The sequence below is a fragment of the Botryllus schlosseri genome, chromosome 1 (assembly GCF_051294905.1).
Source record: "Botryllus schlosseri isolate E-star chromosome 1, Bs_hap1, whole genome shotgun sequence".
Taxonomy (NCBI): domain Eukaryota; kingdom Metazoa; phylum Chordata; class Ascidiacea; order Stolidobranchia; family Styelidae; genus Botryllus; species Botryllus schlosseri.
In genome coordinates this window covers 37,698,953-37,713,889 of record NC_137236.1, presented here as the reverse complement: position 1 = coordinate 37,713,889, position 14,937 = coordinate 37,698,953, and the positions used below count along the sequence as shown (strand labels likewise).

At 39.8% G+C, this 14,937-nt stretch overlaps 2 protein-coding genes across 2 annotated transcripts in view; both read right to left on the bottom strand.

Moving 5' to 3' along the window:
* The window catches only part of LOC145436229 (uncharacterized), an 83,638-nt gene that overhangs the window by 33,744 nt on the left and 34,957 nt on the right, over window positions 1-14,937 (bottom strand). The window lies entirely within an intron of this gene.
* Window positions 743-14,734, bottom strand: LOC145436194 (uncharacterized). The gene is made up of 6 exons (XM_080313546.1): window positions 14,617-14,734; window positions 14,530-14,558; window positions 14,276-14,420; window positions 4,551-4,621; window positions 1,633-1,793; window positions 743-1,568 (listed from the first exon to the last, which is right to left on the bottom strand). Exons 1-6 carry the CDS (start codon window positions 14,726-14,728, stop codon window positions 1,301-1,303), a joined length of 786 nt encoding a protein of 261 aa, XP_080169672.1. The 5' UTR covers window positions 14,729-14,734; the 3' UTR covers window positions 743-1,300.

The window sequence follows — 14,937 nt, the reverse complement described above, 5'->3', positions numbered from 1 at the left end:
CAGTATAACGAAACAGCGCAGCAGTTTAAGGGAAAATTTCGCAAATGCTTCCTCGACACGTGACGTCATCACTATCCGAGTTTCCCAGAATTCTGTAAGTTGGATCGAAACCTGATATAATCCAACATCTACCTCGCTGAATCTGTTCCTGTCGCTAGGCCGGAGTCAGTCTATCATCTGTGATTTTGACACTGATTTAGGGATTGGTTAATCGAGTGCTCTGGTGAATCCAATTCGAATTGAGTATCAGTCAACGAGTTGAATATTCGAATGCAACTAATTACAATTTCAAAACAACATGGAGTACATGGAAAGCGTAAATGTGTGACTTAACATGAAACAATATCATTACTGGAAACTATCGTGCCAACCATAGGCATAATAACGACATCAACCAAATCATTCTGATCAGTACCAGGGGTTCCAAAATCCCCAGAAATGGGAGTCCGGTCGACGTGAGTCCCGAGTCTCGAGATCTGAGTCTAGTATTCTCTAGGTAAAAACAGCTGAAGATTTCTAAATTATAGAATGCTGGTCCGATTGGTATGCGCGCAACTGTGTACTGCATACAGGAGCTGTTGTGGCGCATCATGTCATGAATCAAAACATGGAAACACGCGAAGCTGGCGTATGAACTTGGAAACAATCCCGCGAGCTAATTTGCCGAATATATGTAACTTCGCCTCAAAATTAAAATTCAACTTCTGGCTTCTAATCAACTGACGCACTGACGAAGAACCTCGCATCATTGTTGGATATATTTTTATAATGAATAAACAACTCTTTCGAAAGATGCTTTGTCATCAAAAATATGAATCATTAATTTCGAAAGATATGAAAATTCATCACGAATGTCATTTACGAGAAGCGTCGTATGACGTCACCCCGCATTGATTTTCGAACAATTCAGTGGCGCTAAAATCAATCATCCATGACGAAAAACGGTGTTACCCCTATTGGCGACCAGATCCGGGTTCTGGGAATTTGGAGAAAGGGACTTGTAATCGTACTTGGAAATACCCAAAAATGTTTTGAACGTCAAAGCGAGGGTGTATCACGTCTGGTAATTACCAAACTTCAGTCACGCGAATATTGGGAGAGGAGGGGATAAAGATCGTATTGCTGGGCTCTATATTTCATGATAACGGATCCGGTCACAAGAAGTTACGTGTTTTATGTTTTATATATGTCAAAACGTCCATGTCACGGGCTTTTAAAAAGTAATTCAAATGACTGTCTGCAGGTGGGTGATATCCGGCAGGTCTTTGTCATCGCACCGGGTTCGTGTGAGCGACGCTCTTCAAGGGCAAACTTCGCACAGGTAGCGGCGAGCCGAATCACATTCTTCTAATACAATGGCATCGGTATTGGTAGCCTCCACGCGGCCGCAGGCCGCAGCGATGTCTCCCGTTCCGGAAGCAGTGAATCCGGGGGTGCCAGCGGTTGTCACTGAGATTCCGTCCAACGGGGCAATGAACGCCTCGCTGCTGGTAGTACCAGTGGTGACTACGCCTTCCACTCCGACCCAGAAAGTAACTCCTGTAGCTGGTATTGCGTCAATCAGAGCTCTGAAACATCCCAGATAAACGATGTTTATCAAGTTTAGCGAAAATACCAAGAAAACGATCTCACTTTCTGGCAGTCGAATCTACGTTGAGACCGGTGACGGCGAGTCTGCCTCCGGATATTTTTGCTTTACATGCGACGTCAGCGGCGTTCCATGTCTCGCTAGTTTCGGATAAACAGTAGTAACAATTATCATTTCTCACTCGAGTACATTCGGCTAACGGGTCCTGAAGAAATCGGATCCGTGAATTGTCAACGAATTGGAGTGCAAGAAATTTGTCGCAGCATTCATTCACCGATTTTGATTCACCCGAGTTCACACATCAACTGCACTTGTCTCCCAAGGTGCCAGTTTTTAAATGAATTACGATAATTCGCCATATGTATCAGCGTAACAGTGGATATCGCGGACCGACCAGCAAGCCAAAGATACGATAGAATAACTACCAGGTTTGGTTATTTTTGGGATTTCCAAAACCAAATGCCAAAATTGCCAGAAATAAAATTTGGAAAATACCAAATACAAGGCTTTATGAAAATACATATTTTGGTAAAAATTTTTGATAAAAATATCAAAATAATTGATATGAATTTGTAATAAGCCACCGCAGAATTCCTAAATTAGGGTTTGTGATCCTTTAAGAGTTCATGAAAGTTGAATGAATAACTTGGGCTTTAGGCTGAAAATCAAAGTTAATAAATATTTATTTACGACCAATCGGTGGATTGATCAATCCCGCGATTAGAACAGGGGTGGGCAACTTCTCCACCCGGCGGGCGGGATAGGGGGAAATGAAGATAAGGCGGGCCGGATTCCTGAAATTTTTTATGAGTTTGGGGGAACTCCCCCCATGGGTACGCGCCACAGATCCGTCAATCCTACCCTGCACTACCCATTGTACATACAATTCAGAGACGCACACATTCTATCAGATTCGAACTATATCTGGTATTAGGCGACCAACTCACGGGCGAGCCTGAATCGGTGATACGAATGTTATAAAAAATCAGCGTGCATGTGGCTTCGAGTCGCGCGAGTTGCGAAAAATTTTTGAATAAATGAATGCATTTGATCAATGGTATTGGTGCTTGTATGAGCAAGTGGCTTCTTCGAAAATCTACGGCACGTAATTATAATTTTGAGCGGTGATCATGCCAAAAGAATATTGTCGCAGATTATTCACTTCGGGTGGGTTCATTCTTATCAATTACTTCATTCAAGACTCTGTAACCCCACGGCCTCGGGCAATTCTGGTGTATCTATGATAGTGTATTCTCACAATCAAGACACGTACGTAGAGGCACTAAATCCCGCGAATTTTTTTAGTTTGAATCCATCTGCCCAAAAATTGTATTACGAATATTCTCGAAAAAAGTAGGTATGCCATGGCCCCATTCGCCCCTGGCTACGCCAATGCGGTGTACATCAGTTGTATTGGAGCGACGATTTGTCTTGCTAATGTTTACGCTCGAAAATGTTTGCGCCCAAATGCCTGTAGACGGCGGCACGGGCCACATCATCACGCAAGACCGCAAACTGTCGGCGGGCTGCACAAAATCCCGTCGCGGGCCGGATCCGGCCCGCGGGCCGTATGTTGCCCGCCCCTGGATTAGAAGATAGATAATATCCACCGATTCTGAAGTATATGATATCAAGTGATTGGGAAGTAGATTATTTCTGCCCGCAAAAGTAGGATTGAGGTAGTAATTAGCATATTTCGGAATCTGTGATAAAAAGTCCTAACTTTTTTTGATTTATGGACTAGATATTTTCCTGTTGTCACTGCTCGAATTCTTGCGTTTTATTGCACGCTGGATCCAGGCGTCATTCAGCTCAGTGTGCGTATGCCAAATTCGATTCACCCTGTAGCTTGCAATTGAAAAATGTCTGCATTTTCATGGTTCAATCACTTATAGATTGCGTCAAGTTGTTCAATAGGGACATAGTTTTATGTAGGGTTGCATTTAAAACAAATAGCTGTTTAAAACATGTTTTAAACGGTGTTTTAAACAAAGACCTTTTTAAAAAATTGTGTTTTTAAGTAGTGTCATTATGCCATAATTGTGTCAATAATTACGTAAAAACATCTTGTACGGGCTTAGGGACGATTACCACCCGATATTGCCGACGTATACGATACCGTCCAATGAGCTATATTTACACAATATTTGCAATTGTCAATGTCAATCCACTAGGACGTCACAATTAGGTGTTCGCGACGTCATTGCTCAAAAAATATGTTTACACAAGGGCCATGTTTTGAATATGATTTTTCTAAATTGATTTTTGTTTCAAATGCAACCCTACTTTCATCAATGAACAGACATGGTGCAAAAGACCTACCGACTGATACATACGATGCGTGCATAAGCATATATACATTCAGTCCTTTCCAAGACTTTCTTTGCCGGTTGGATAATTGCTCATATTATATTGATTAATATCAAAGCCATTCATGCTTTCTGATGATTTGCTGGATAGTGAAAGTTGTGGTCCGAACGTGCCAGCAACCCTTTAATATTGTTATCAGCATTATTGTAATCTGCCCGAATGCCGGTACATTTCCACGTTCAGTGAATCGACGAATGGGACTAGCTGTAGCAGAAGAAGTCGGTTTTGTATCGGGTGAATAAGGTATCCAATATCGTTTTTAATCCGGATTTTAATCTTGCTGTTTCATGATACAGTGTGAATAGTGCATGCTTTGTGACTTCCGCTTCATAAGAATGATCAAACTGAAGCGTTTACATAGTAATCTTGATAGCCATATTTTCAGGTTCAAGTTGGAAAGCTCATTGGCACGTAATAATGGTGATTTCTGCGTTCATAATCTATGTTACTATTCCTAAAGCAGTGCGATCTAGACCTGTATTAGACGTGTATCAAACGATCAAACGGTCATTATTAGTATTTACATATCGTTGACCTATCGGCCCGGATCGGCAAGTCAAAGGGGCGAAAAATACATAACAAATAATCTTACCGTTGTTCCTGTAGCCATTGCCATTGTGGTTGTTGTTGAAGCGACAGTAGTTTGGGCCGACCTGCATAACTCTAAAATAAATATATCATGTATCCGTTCATTTGTCAAAAAAATGTCTACAATATCAGGTTGTCCGACAAGATAGCGTAATGGTGAAGTGCACGGCTTCTTGATCGGTAGGTCGGGAGTTTAATCATCAGCTGGGGGAGACTAAAGACGTGATCAGTAAACTTCATAGCCCTCCGCGGTTGGCTTTCAATATTTTCAGGGTACTGTGGAGGGATGATGCAAGACTTTGAAAAGTTTACCAGCAGGATAGCATTTAGAGCAAAAAGTACTTTAAAACAAATATGGTCAAAACATTTTTATTGTAGTTTTGTTTTTCTTTTTTAGCCATGTCATCGCGAATCTTTAATTCTGGCGTCACCGTGGATTGGTATTGATAATTTAAAATATAGGGTGAATATTGCTCTTTTAACGAAAAAGTCACCCGACCCTGCCATAAACGGACCGTAAATATATTTAACCACGATTACATCGTTATGGAGCATTTTTACGGTCGGCACCGATAACACTATAGGGTGACATTAAAAACAAACGGTGTTTTGAACCACTTTTTTCACACATGTTCGGAACAGTGTTTTAAACAAATTCCTTTAAAAAAAATTGTTTTTTTTGATACGTTGTCTAATTAATCGTTTAAATACGCCCGGACAGCCATGTATTATAAGCCTGCGGACGATTTGAACCCAAAATAGTCGACTTATACGATGCGGGCTGGCTGGAACCCTCGAACTCGTCGTCGGTTTGACAGTTTTTGCGCGTAGATATAGATCGTTGGTACGGAATATGTGTTCTAAAGATGATGACCGGCGACCGTAACAATGCTGCATAAAGATGTTGTCCTGATTAAATATATGTTGGTCTGTTTATGACAGTGAGCGGAATACCTTTTCGTCGAAGGAGCCATATTTACCCTACATTTTAAATTGTCAAGGTCAATCCACCGTGACGTCACAATTAAATATTTGTGGCGTCATGGCTGAAAAAAGATGTTTTAAACAAGGGCATTGTTTTAAACATGTTTGTTTTCGATTAATTTTTCTTTGAAATGCAACCCTACACAACAGCCATTCCATACCGATGATATATATCTACTTGGGATGGTGTGAACGTGAGGTTCACGTTCGCGGTCTGTGTGAGAACCTCCGAAATTTGGAGGTTCGCGTTCGCAAACGAACTTTAGTAGGTTCTGCACTGTGAACCTTTTTCATATGTTACAATTTCCACTTCATTATAACATCTTTGGTTGAACTTTATTGCATTTCAACTGCGGGCCACTCTATGAATGGCGCTGGCAGCATAAAAAATGTAAACACTAAACGACCATGCACCTAGAAAATTCTACTTGCTTTGTTAGAAAAGTTTGGTAGAAGTATCCAGCTTTCCGTTTGTGAATATTTAGTGACTCTTTGATGTGAGCTTGACCCGCAATCAAACAAGATCAAGAGCGAAATACGCTACCTGTAGGTACTCAGCGAATGATGCTTATTCAACCAATCAATGAAATTAGTATCGTTGTCTGATGTAAAAATATTCTATCTGGCGTACGGGGTCAATCTTGAGTTCATGTGTTCATTGTATCGTAAAAAGAAATCCTTGCGATTGGGGTGTTGACTACTGCTGTATAACTTGTTAATTGGGTAATATCTGTAGCAAGTATAGAAACCGGTTTTACGCTCTTCGCAATATCAACGTAGCATTACTCAAGACGCCGAATGCATTGTCTGGTCTGGCCATAGACCGTTAAGTCGTAAGCTTATATTCCCTTGCAAGTCCTCGTCGAAATTGTTGGCAAAGCGACGAAAGATATTGATTTTATGGTATTAATATATGATTTGATTGTCCCAGTTGATACATTTGGCGACGTTTGCATCGTTATAGGCTATCACATCACTGAAATGTAGGGTAGGAATTATCAATATGACGTTACGAGACGTCATTAGGTTCACGTTCGCGTTCACACAGAACCATTTAAAACGTTCACGTTCACACGAACCCGAACCTTGCTGAGGTTCACACCATCCCTGATTTCTACATGACATGATTGTTGAACCGACGACGATTTCGAGGGTTCCAACCATTCCAAATCTTATACTTCGACTGTATTGGGTGAAAATCATCCATAGGCCCATGCTATATGTTTTTTCGAAAGTATTTACGCAATTGTGGTATCCTCATGCAACGCTTGGATACCCGCAATTTCTGTAAAGGCACCATTTGAAGACTCTTTTAAAAATATGCATTAAGCGAAGTGTATTAAGACATTATTTGTTTTAAATGTAATCCTACTTACAAGGCTAAAAATATATATACACACATATACATATATTATTTTTAATGCCCAGCAGCATATGCTCATCATACACTCATGCCTGTGCAGTGTGCATTAGGGTTATGACTTGAAAAAAAATTCAAAATTTTGTGTGTCCTGTAGTCACAAACGACGAACCTTTGTCTCCTGATTTTACAATTAACAAAAGTTAAGACTGGTTAAACAAACCTTCCCGCACAAAACTTTTCCAGTTTTCATTGCATGAAGGATAGGCTTTTTATGTAGATACAGCCTATATAATACATATACCGACTGATTTGAATTTAACTAACGCAATTCAAATTGTTAAAATTTAAATAGTATTTTGGTAAATTGTGATAACTCAGATTGAGTTAATCCTATCGTTATCTTGTTTATAGTCAAAATTCAATATTTAAAAAATAATTAATAATTTTGATTTCAGATATAGACTGTATGTATCGTATAATTTCAATATGTCTGACACAAATCGAACTGGGTGTTCGAAAAGGCGAAAGTTGAAAACTCAACATTCTTTCAGCGGTCTAGAAAACCGATTAGAGGAATATGATTAAAGTTTAAAAATGTCATATCATATGTGACACAGCATCTGTAGATACTGGGCTGCGGAATGGCGTTGCTGAGGAACTGCAAAATGCTATGATGAGCAAGGGTTTTCATGAACCACAATATTGACTGCCGACATAATATTATCGGTTCTTAAAGCCTATATCAGAGTTCATCAATCCAATGTCCTCAACAAATCCAACTTTCTGCTACAAATTTGGAGATGATATGGTAAAACACTACGAAAACTTGGTACAATCAATGATATATACAATGATTGGAAACTGCCACGCCCCTTAACGCTATAAGATAGGTTCGCGGCGAAATCAGTCCGTCGCGGGCTATGCTTCAGCGAAGGTACGGAATTGCGTTATGTCGACTGTGGTGGAGTGCTGCAATCGACCTTGCTGGCGTAATATTTCATCGATATTCCCTAATTGGTTTAGTTTTAGTTGGTTTCGTGAGCATAGTCAGGCAGTACTGCATACTAGGATTTAATATAATTTTTAACGATGCACATTTATCAATGTGGCGACTAGCTGCTAGGTATTTTAGCATCGGTGGAATACACGCATGTACGACACAGCCTAAAAAATTAAAAGATACTGTGGATGAGCGTCAATATAGATGTGCAAAACCTGCAAGGATTGCTATAAGAGGATAATAAAATTTTCTGGCATAATCTACGTCACCTGATTTATTAAAAGAGAAGGGTTGATTACGATGATTGTGTGAGCAACTAAGTAGCATACTTCTATATAGTATAGTATCAATATAGCGATAGTACCTTCACAATATAAAATCAGAACTAACAAAAAACTATTATTGTAGGCTACTGGTTGCTGAATGATAATAGATATAACTTTTTCTTGGTTAACAACGTTGACTCCCCATCAATGATGATAATCGGCAATGTTCCGAACTATATTGCATCAGCAAAACAATGCACTAGAATTACATTGAGGATAATCACTCCACAGTTGTTATTGTTTACATCGGCATGGCGTGATATGTTGTGCTCCTCTCAATAGCTGGTTGCGTCACCATGGCGAGGTAATGTTTCACGCCGGGGTGGGCGAACACCTCTACCAACGCTCATTTATTCAAAATATACCAGGTAAACTTTTTGTCACTTCTTCGATATAAACTAACCGTCGTGAAGTGTTCCTCGTGAATTGCCTATAAACCTTGAAAATTGACAAGGAGTATTCGTCAAGATTGTTGGCTGGAAGAATTGTACTAAATAGATAATTTTGGCATTTGCGGGCACACTTTTATGACATCTTATTCATTGAAAGGTTAGGAAATGATTTTGTGTGTAGACTGCGTGTACGTCTATGGTATTTTATGTATAACTTTCAAGATTTTTCACTGCTTGCATCACGCTTTATGACCTAAGCATAAGCAGCAACTTGTATTTTTTTGTATATACTGCCTCAAATACCCAGAATATTTTTCCAGCAATGTATCTCCACAATCCTCCAGTGCAAAATCCCTCTCTTGAATATGCCTATATATATTGCATATGGCTAATTCCATTATAATTTAACAGGGGCTGTAATGCATACCCTCAGAATTGTCCAATATTTACAAATGTTGTTCTTTTTTGAATTCCAAGTTTATTAAAAAAAAAAATTGAAAAATGTTCAGCGGTTCAAAAGATATTGCGATTTAAAATCCTCTCGTCACTAGGTGGCGCTACTTTCAAAAATCTTTGAAATCGATATTTTTCGCTTAAATGATGGTAGAGAACCAATTAAAATGTCCAATTAACCAATTCTGGGGCCAAGGAATTCAATAAAACCAACTGTTTTGCCCTAAACTCAATGAAAAAAAAGTTACAGATGAAAAAAAAATGGGGGGGACGGGCTTGAAAATGTCTGTAGGATACGGCCTACACAAAAAAAAAATTCTTGTGAAATGTGCTTCTAAGGAGTATGGTTGATATAAAGCTTGATTTTAAATTTCACAGTTATTCTACCATGAAATATGCATTACATAAAAATTTCATGGTCCCAACCCATATCCCTGCTCACCGTAAATACTATTATCACCAGTCAAATATATCAATAAATTTATTTGTTTGGGTTTTGGAAATTTTTTAAGCAGAATCCATGCGGAACCAACGCTTCAACAATAATAGAAGCAAGTAACAAAAGACATATTTACAATTGCTAACACAACAATTCTATCAAGAAGCCAGTACGATTTGAGAAAAGAAGTCATTTTTGAAGACCCCTAATGCACATATCACATTATTGAATGGCTCATATTGCTCTTGCTACATATTGACTTGACTTATATGCTTTCCGTTGACTTAGATTTTGGTTCTTGTTATTCTGAATTTTGATAACAACAAATTCTGACATAGTAACAAAACATGTTTTCTAGTACGTTGGTAATGTGCTATGAAGTTTTTAAGTGTTATAGTAAATGAAATATCTACACCCTGCATAAAATTCTCAATGATATTATGGTGTTGGTATCCTCATTGAAATTTAGTCACAACTAATATCAGCGCACTTAAGAGTCCATGAAGAAGTGAGGTATTTAAGGTGTTCGACATCCTGCTTCTGTAATACCCATACGATGAGACATTGTTATGACGCTCGGATTTGATCAACTTCTCCCATGATCACATTGACTGTTGGAGGAATAAATGGTGCTGTGTAAGTCTGGAAATGTTTTGAGTGAAGGGGAATGTTGGACTGTCTCTGTTCCGTCCACTTTTTCGAGGTCACCGTCTTGCAATCCAACCACGACTGAGAGAGTTGACAAACTGGAGGACATTATAAATGACTATGCGAAGTATACGCTGTGAGCAATCATTTATATATCATTGGCTGTGCACAAGTCTATCAAACCTGAAATAGACAGTGCCATGAACTTTCTACCTATCATGGATCCCTCTTGCGCAGCAGTGACCAAAACCTGCACAGTGCGCACACACTTCACCTTCAACAGAGGCCAAGATAGATACTTTCCACTACGGTAACGCTAGTTCCCAAAAATATATTGCCGACAAACCTTTTGTTTACATCTTAACCATAACTCTGGTGAAGTATGACTCGCGACGCGCTCAAACTCCGAGCTGACTGGAGTGTCCAATCATTCTTACATCATTGGTACAATCCACCAACCCAGAATTTCCGATGAAGTATTAGAAAACCGCTGATGGAGGGATGATTTTAAGTTTATCTATGTGCTGTGCAGAGCATGCCGCTCTTTCATAGAAAATAGTTGATTACCACTGATCAAATGACATGAACTTCCATCTCTACGCAATGCGAGATGGAGCTCAAGGGCTGCAATTCCGTGCTTCCAACTCCCCAGCTGGAGAGTAACTCTGGAAATATCATGCCTATTCCTCTCAAAATGCGTGTCAGGAAACCTGAAATTCTAACTAGATGTCTAGAGATGGAATATACTAGAGCCCCTCCGATTATTGGTTTACCGATGATATCGAGACGATATCACTCTTTGAAAGAATCATCGGTATCGGCCATTGAAGCTGAAAAATTATCGTCAGTTTTCATGACGTCACAACATGGCGGTAGGAAGTCGGAAAACTATAATCTTTGACCGCTAGACTGAAAATATCGATATATTTCATATGGATAACACTTTGCCGGTGTCCAGATGTAGCCTTTCTAGTTTATTTCATGTTCAAGTATAGCGAAGGCTGTAAGGATGTTTAAATAGATGCTCTTAAGCTTTGAAGATGTGCTTATGTAAATCCAACTTCTTTGGAATATCGACTGAATGTATCGAAGTTCTCGGTCAAGGTGTGCGATATCGATTTTATCGGTATCGATCCAAAAATTCAATATAGGCCGGGCTCTAGAGTACCAAAGATTATTGCTGCCATCTTTGCGCTTGAATGTCCAGCAGCGATAAAGCTCCTCAAAATCTTATTGGCAGTCCGATATGTCCGTTGTAGATGTCCCTGCCGCTAACAAAATAACAAGAAGGGAAGTCAAATTGATGGATGAACTTCACCAGAAGTGCAAAAGGGCATATATAGGAAGATTAAATTTGTAGCAAAGAATACCTTCGAATTGTATTTTTTTTCTATATTTGGACCAGTGTCGAAAATTGAAGTTAGTTTGTGCGGGACAGTTTTTTCGATTTGAGCAAAGTAATTATAATTTTATTAATTTATACCAAAATGTTCATTAATTCCTGCTACAGGCAATTTTTTTTCAGTCATATCCCTAGTGTGCATAGATCATATGTATATGTATATTATGAGTCGGTATATATGCCGAAAAATCATCAAGAAAAATATGTAGCGTCCTATCGCGGTGCCCGCATGATTCTGCATGGGGCAGGAGCTTTCTCAGCGTTCATTTGTCAGAAATAAGTGTTCGATATTAGCTTGTAGGTATCGGCACCGAACGTCAAAGGCCGCCGTTGGTTGTTGTTATTGTTTGCAGTATTCATGGCGTTTGTCGACTACTTTGGTCATTTACATTAGGCCAAATTTCTTCATTTTTATTCCGTAGTTTTGCCGACTTGTAGCACAGACCACATCTATAAGACACCGCTTACACGGATGAGATTGCGAGGAGGAGCCTAGATAAACCTTCAACACTTTTGGTCGGTGATCTGATGGTGTCGACCTCGGTCGGACTCGAACACGCAACCCATTGGTGTTGCATCTATTGACTATACCAGTGCTTTTCAACCTTTTTCAGCTCCATTCGCACTTTTTTTGTAAAATAAACTTCATTCGCACTAACTAAACGCAAATTGTTATACAATTTTTATACATTTTGTTCAAGTGTGCAACAAATTGGCTAATATATGTAGCTTAAGCTGTCAAGTATCATTAAAAAGAAAACTTTTTTCGCTCGTTTTCATTTAAACTATTTCACGAAACCCCTTCTCGGCCCAAAACAAGTTGTTGGGTTTTGTACAAGAACGTATACGATCAAGGAGAGTAGGCACATTAGAACTCGCTACCTCATGATACGTTGCTCCAACTTCTGTCTCGCGAGTATTTGAGAAGAACAAATGAACTGCGTGTTCTGCTCAATTGGTCAATCTAACTTTAGAATTCATAGCAGTTTAATAACAGTAAAGCAGCTTTTAGACTACCACCAAAATTTGAGTTTTTGTGGCATCTTGCAACCAGAGCCTCACCCTTGGAAAGGAATTCATTTTAATATGACAGTTATATGGTACGATTTTACGGACATGTATTACATACAGAACGCGCACACCACAACAACACAGCTCTACAAAACATGCCTGACGCACGAGATAACAAATTCGGGCAAATTAAGTTCCTCTGCGTGTCGCAGTTGTACTACTGTTTATACTCAGATTGAAAGAACGGGACTATTCCATGCCGACAACGGAGCATATCCATATCGAAAGGTTTGGCCATCCACCATCGGTCATTTTAGACCCAGGTTTTGTCGCTGCTTATATTTTTGGCAACGCATTTTATCAGCAGTTTGTTGGCCAAAATTTTACGTCTTTATGTGCCCCGACGCAGAAGGGGTTGGCCTCGAAATGGATGAGTCTCATAGGCCTGGACTGGCTCGTTGCACAACCCTACACTAGTTCATCCCCATGGTCTTCAACCATGTTTTACAAAAAAAAAACAGTCGGACGAGTTTTGTCACTAAAATTATCATGATAAAACCATATTTTTGCGTGTCTCGCTTATTGGCTACAGCAGTTCCCAACACAGTGACCTTGGATATGTAAAACGATCGCAGGATTTTTTGCAATAAATTCAACAAATATTACGTACATATTAACAGATAGCTCTGGCACCGTGTCATCCCAAAATTATACACTTTGCGGTCCGTACTTTAATAACCCTTGAAGGGGGGGGGGCGTGGCGAGAGAGCGCAGTGGTATAATCCGCGTCTGCAACACCAATGGGTGCGCGTTCGAGTCCGACCGAGGTCGACTTCAGAATTCCGATACCTAAGTGTTGGAGGTTTACCTAGGCTTCTCCTCGCCACCTCACCCGCGTAAGCGGTGTCTTACAAAAAGCCTAGAGGTGGGCCGTGCTATAAGTCGGCAGCGACGGAATATAATGAACAAAATCGACCTGGTGTAAATGACCATATCATCGTAGTCTACAAACACCATGAATACCACAAAAAAACAAGCAAACCTTTGAAGGGGTAAAAATGTGCGTTACAGTAACTTGCAAATGTTAGTATGGAATGATGGTATTTACAACTGTCCTCGTGCCCCGCGCTAATCGAACAGTTATTAAGATAATATGGTGATTGTTTAGCGAAATAAAGCAGAAAGTTAATTTGACGTAATTTTTTCCAGCCTGTCGCGGGCTTAGACGGGCTGATATACTGTATGTCTGCCACTATACCAGCTTCGAAACCAGGCTTTTGGCTACATAATAATTATAGTGCGAAAATATTAATTCACTACGGCTTGTGGAGCTACAATTAGTGGTGCGTCGTTAGTTAAGCAAGTTTTTACAATTGCGTCGCCAATACAAAAGTTACACTGCCCTTGAATTTCCTATTGGGTTTATTTGAATTAGTCCACGTCTGAAAAATTAACCATTATTCACGATTTTCATTCGCACTTGATCCGGATTTTCATTCGCACTATTCGCACCACCTTCGTCATTCGCACTGTAATTTTTTTTCATTCGCACCAGTGCGAACCGTCACACAGGTTGAAAAGCACTGGACTATACCATTGCGCTATCTCGCCACTTGCCACTGTAGCTACTACTAGGAGCTAGCTCAGCGTGCGAATTTATAATGATTGCATTCGAAGTGTCTTCGCTGACACGTTGGATTCGACCACTCACTGATTAGGAAGTAGAGATTGAGCGGGCTCCAGAGGTCGAAGCTATTTCGATTAGGCTGAGGCCGGTATGTAGGCTGGCGCTGTCTGTAGGCAGGTCCATAGTAGGCTTGGCTGCTGCCCCTGTCGTGATACCCGTCATGCACTGCCTGAAAAAATAAAATTTGGAACCGATAGCTTTTAGGTTCGATTTGAAACTAATGGAAAATTGCCAACTTGAATGCCGCGTCAATAAAACGAGATAGTGAACCGACTCACTTGCTGCGGTATCGGCTCGTTGTCGCCTTCTGTTGAAACAAGAATCAGAGTGATAGTGTTTCATGAAACATAACGCAGAATACTTACGATCAAAAGCATTGACGATGTAAGCGTAAATTACGAGGCAAATAAATGCAATCTTCATTTCTAATCTACAAGCTACGGAATACAAAATGCAATTATACACAAGTGATGACATGTGTGCCTATGTCTTCAGTATTTTTTACGCACGACATCTATCCTAACCCAGTAAACACAGTACAGACCAAAGATGTAGAAAAGCTGAGTCGATATAGTAGATATTAGATCTCGGCAGGTAGTAGAAAGGGGGATTTTGTGTCGACTCAATTCAATGTCTTTTCCATGTACTTCAATAATGTACATATTATGCAGATGCTACAGCCTTTA